This window comes from Triticum aestivum, chromosome 3B (assembly GCF_018294505.1).
Source record: "Triticum aestivum cultivar Chinese Spring chromosome 3B, IWGSC CS RefSeq v2.1, whole genome shotgun sequence".
Lineage (NCBI taxonomy): Eukaryota > Viridiplantae > Streptophyta > Magnoliopsida > Poales > Poaceae > Triticum > Triticum aestivum.
In genome coordinates, this window is record NC_057801.1 from 816,821,552 (window position 1) to 816,826,385 (window position 4,834).

The 4,834-nt window shown below is 48.6% G+C and overlaps 1 protein-coding gene across 1 annotated transcript; it reads left to right on the forward strand.

Moving 5' to 3' along the window:
• The first annotated feature begins 2,786 nt into the window (after positions 1-2,786).
• On the forward strand, positions 2,787-3,856 carry LOC123066823 (serpin-Z2B-like). The gene is made up of 2 exons (XM_044489828.1): positions 2,787-3,351; positions 3,541-3,856. Exons 1-2 carry the CDS (start codon positions 2,924-2,926, stop codon positions 3,635-3,637), a joined length of 525 nt encoding a protein of 174 aa, XP_044345763.1. The 5' UTR covers positions 2,787-2,923; the 3' UTR covers positions 3,638-3,856.
• The last annotated feature ends 978 nt before the right edge of the window (positions 3,857-4,834 follow it).

Below are 4,834 nucleotides of genomic sequence, written 5' to 3' on the forward strand. Positions count from 1 at the left end.
CAGTTGCAACGAAACTGTTCAGGTCTTCTTCGTTGACCCGGGATGGGACCCAGTTGTAGGAAGTGTATGTCTTAGTCATTTTTTATGATTTGAAAAGGAAGATTATGCCGGTTTAAGATTATGTGGTTAAGACGGTTGTTGGTTTAAAGGCAAATAATGATGAACATGTATACAAAGGTGTTAAGCCGGAGGATAGCATTGCAGTTATAGAAGGTGAACTATTGGTGGCTTAAGAGGGGAGTAATGGTACCTGGCGGGTTACGGTTTATGAGTTAAGCCGCCACACAGTTATTGATTTATAGATCTGAGAGTGGAAAAATCGCTAAGTGTTGGAAAAGCAGATTTCGTAGATTGATGCTATGATTTTGGATCTACGACAGTTCAACTAATGGAAAAATGTTTAAACCTAAGTTGCATTAGTTGAACAGTTCATGTATCCAGAATTGGATCTCTCATGTAGAGGAGATGCTCAAATATAAAAAATGAGCACTACAACTAATGCCGCACAGGAGTACTCAGTTTGGAACAAAACCACAAGCTACAGTGAAGAACAAAGAAGAGCGGAGATGAACTCCGGCGAACTCGTGGAAACCCTAATGGGATCTATGGAGAGAAGAAGGGGAAAACTTACCGAAGGAGTTGATCTGCGGAGGCGTGCGGACGGATTCTGGTCGGTTCAGGTTGACGCAGCGGCCGGGGTCGAGGCAGTGGCGAAGGTTGACGGCGGCAGCGGAGCTCGGGCGCTAAGGAGTGGTGAGGAGGAAGATGGAGACGAGGAGGCAAGGGGGAAAAGTGAAAGGGACCCCTGGCCTATTTATAAGGCAGAAGGATAAGTAGCATGCACGGAACTCGAGGAGGCTAAAAAATGGATATGTGACAGCGCAAACGCCTCGATTTTCGGAGATTCATTAAAAGTGGAGGTATATTAAGATTTGGGCCTCGTGTGATATTATTGACAGGTGACGTCACAACAGCTTACCACAATCCCAGGAGATGATGTCATGGCGGGTTACAAGATCTCGCAAGAACAAATGAGGAAGGATTTTTCTAAGTGTTGAAGATTGATATGAACAGGTTCACATCAATCTGGGACCTAATGTTGGGGATATAACTATTGGGTATAACCCGCCCAGGAGGGGCCGGATCATACCACTGGCGGTTCATAGGCAGAAGGCCAATGCAGATGTTGAAGATGGCTGTTCGTGATGCAAGCTTACTGAAGGCCCAAGACCCAAAGGCGACTTGAGGCCCACGGGTGTAAACCGCCATATGTTAACTTGTATGTTAAGGAAAGCGTAGTTCTGTCACCGAGCCGGACACATTGTGTATGAGCCGGCTGAGACCCTGTAAGCCGCCGGGCATTAGCCTATGTATATAAAGGGGTGACCCGGCGGCGGTTTATGGCAAGAAACAACAAGTCGAGAACTAGGTCAAGCGTATTCGCTCCCTGGTAATCGAAACCCAAGCAATATAACCTAAAGCAGGAGTAGGCCTTTACCTCGTTGCGAGGGGGAGAACCTGGGTAAACTCACTGTGTCCCTTGTCCTATTTTAACCCCTTCAAGCTAACCTCGTAGCAATGGCTCCACACCTAAGTCCTCATGCTAGTGCATCTGCCGTGACAATTCCATGACAAGAGCCATGGGCCGCTGGCGTGGTGAGGCGTCGCGCCATAGACGTGAGCGCACACGACCTCAAGGCGGCTCAGGGCATCGCGGGGGAGGCTGGGAAGGAGCAGGAGGAGGTGAAGAGGTTCGGGGGGCAGCGCTCTTCGGTGGCATCGCCGGAGGCTGGCGGGAGGAGGGTTCGCAGTGGCGCATCGCCGTCGAGCGCGCATGCGGCAGTCTCCCTAGTGGTTGTGCGTTCCGGTCAGGGTTAGGGTTAAGATGTAGGTGGGCTGACTGGAAAACTTGGTGGCTCACATATGGGCCCTCCCTCAAAACTAACAGTCAACAAACATAGTTGACAATTTTGCGCCATGTTAGCATTTACAGCGGGTCCGGGCTGTCTGAAATTGGATGAAATCATCCCAAATCGGTCATCAGTGTTTATTGAGAAGACTAGCATGAAAAATGGTAGATTTTTGGGGCCCCTAAGAAATGTGGTAGCTAATTGGGATATGTACTTGAAATGTGGTTGTTTTTTGCAATTCACTCCACCAATTACATAAGGACTCAGTCGCTAGCGCGGAATTCAGAGGGGAGTCTAGGTAGGGTTTATATTGCAAAGGGGAATGTAGAGGCCAACTACTCGAGTGGCAGCTAGGGTTTACAACCCGATTACATTCGATGCCTTGTCGAGGAGGGATCCAAGGCGTTATATAGAGCTATTACATTACTGAAAGGTAAAAAGAGAAGGGAAGATGACAGCGACTTGATTTAAAGGCACCAGCAGGGTACTTGAATGCCGGCTATTGGATAGAGATCAGAGGTGGAGCCTGACATATAGTTGTATCTAATTGAACAGCTAATTCAGAGGTGGTGCCTGACATATAGGATTGTATTTTGTCAGATGCATTCTGTCCCAAAGACTTTCATATCAGCCGCTGATATCAAAGTCCGAACCCAGCACTATGCCATGCTGATATTGAATGTTTTAGGTCAGGACATATATAGAGACCATCCAAGGGCCACCCAATCCTGAACACTTTTTTTTTCTGATTCTGAAACCCTGAGTTTGAACCTGATCTGGTTGGCGTCAACTCGGATTGTGATTATTGAATGACCATATTGATAAGATCAGATCCAACAAAGAGATCATATCCCATTGTTTGACAATCAAAATCCGACGGCCAAAACATCTTTTTAGTTAGGGTTTTAGCATCCACATACTTACCATATTAGATACGCACCGTTCTTATATATTGTCCCATAGTCATCAGCCGTATTATTGCTAATTTAGGCCAACGCTTGTAAACATCGTCAATGGGAGACCAGGAGGAAGCGAGGCCAACCAAGAAGGCACGCGGGTCCTCGCCGCCGCCCGCCATGGGCTCCGGTAGCCTGACGGCGTTCGCGCTCCATATGGCTAAGAAGCTCGCTGAGGGTGACGACACCAGGGACAGCAACATCGCCTTCTTGCCGCTGTCGCTCTATACCTCGCTTGGTCTGGTGGCCGCCGGAGCCTGCGGCAGAACCCTGGATGAGCTCCTAGCCCTGTTCGGCGCCACATCGACTGACGAGGTTGCCAGATTCGTACAAGGCCTTACCGCTGACCCATCTGGCTCCGGTGAGACGATCATCACCTACGCCTATGGTGTGTTTCACCAGAAACACATGAGCGCACGCCGGACTTTCTCCACACCGCCACTGAGTCCTATAGCGCTAAAATATGCGCCGTCGACTTTGCTAAGGTAGCAATTGACTCAACTGTTACATCAGTCCCACAATTTTCGTTTTAGATTTGTCAGACATGATACAGATGTATCTAACACTAGAAAAATTTAAGATCAAATTTTTGGGACCGAGGGAGTATTTTGATCGCCGTTTCAGATTGGCAATGGTACAGGTCCTTCATTGACTCATACAACGTGCATGTGTAGGATGCGGCCAGGGAGGAGACCAGGAAGGGGATCAACATGTGGGCGGCGGCGGCGACGAACAATCTCATCTCGGAGATCCTGCAGGAGGGTTCATTGACCAACCTCTTGAGGTTCGTGCTCACCAACGCCATCTACTTCAAGGGTGCGTGGGAGATCCGCTTTCCCAAGAATCTCACTGAAGACCGCGAATTCCACCGCCTTGACGGCGCTTACGTTGTTGAAGTCCCCTTCATGACCCTGCCAGGAGAATGCCTGCTCTTCGTCTCATACACTACAGAAAAATATACTTCCGTGATGATACATGTTTGTCACAGTAGGTCGCGTTTTTTGTCATGCATGTACATCCATGACGATTTTATGATAGAATCAAAATAGTTATACCTGTGATGTCGTAGAAATGTTCGACGACATTACCAAAATTATCATCAAAGAAGTGTCCATTTCCATGACGATAAATCGCGCGGCAAAGAAGTGCTTTTGTCAAGGGTAACCGACACGTGTCATCCACCATAACGGAACACCATTAAGCTATCGGGTCTGGTTTTGGATACGATAACCCGTTAACAGCCCCGACCAATGGGGATTTTCCACGTGTAAATCATCATTGGCTGGAGGAAACACGTGTCGGCCCACCGTTGGGACAGATGTCATCCACTCATTGGACCCGAGGCGCCTATGATACGTCGACATGTGGCACGGCCCAATAGAGGCCCATTCCTGTGAAAAGGCCGGCCCGTTTGACTTGGTCAAAAGGTGGCGGGTCGGCCAACGGAAAGCCTGTTAACGGCATGTTCGCATATAGCCCATTTACAACCCGCTAACTCACGGTCCGTTACGGCCTAACGGAATTAGGCCCAGTAGCGTCATCTGGGCTGTCCAATATAATTCCAGCCCGTTGTAACTTCCAGCCCATGTATGGCCCATGACGTCTTTCGGCCCATATGTGTCCCTTTGTAACTCTTGTCCCATTAACGGCCCGTGGTGAAACCGACCCATAATGAACAGTGTATCGCTTTATACCCATTAGTGGCCTATTATTCCATTGGACCGTTTTCAGCCCGTGTTACCTTTCAGCCTTCTCAGGGCCATTTATTCTTGGGCTCATTTCCAACATTCGGTTACGTACGGCCTGTTACTGGCCTTTTCTGCGTGTGGGCCAAATTCAGCCCATGGATACAATCAGCCCGTTTGTGGCCCGTTAATCTGTTGGGCCATTGTCATAGCATCATCAAATACGGCCTATTAATGGCCCATTAGGGTCAGCCCATAAAACATACGATTTCCACTCTAGCCC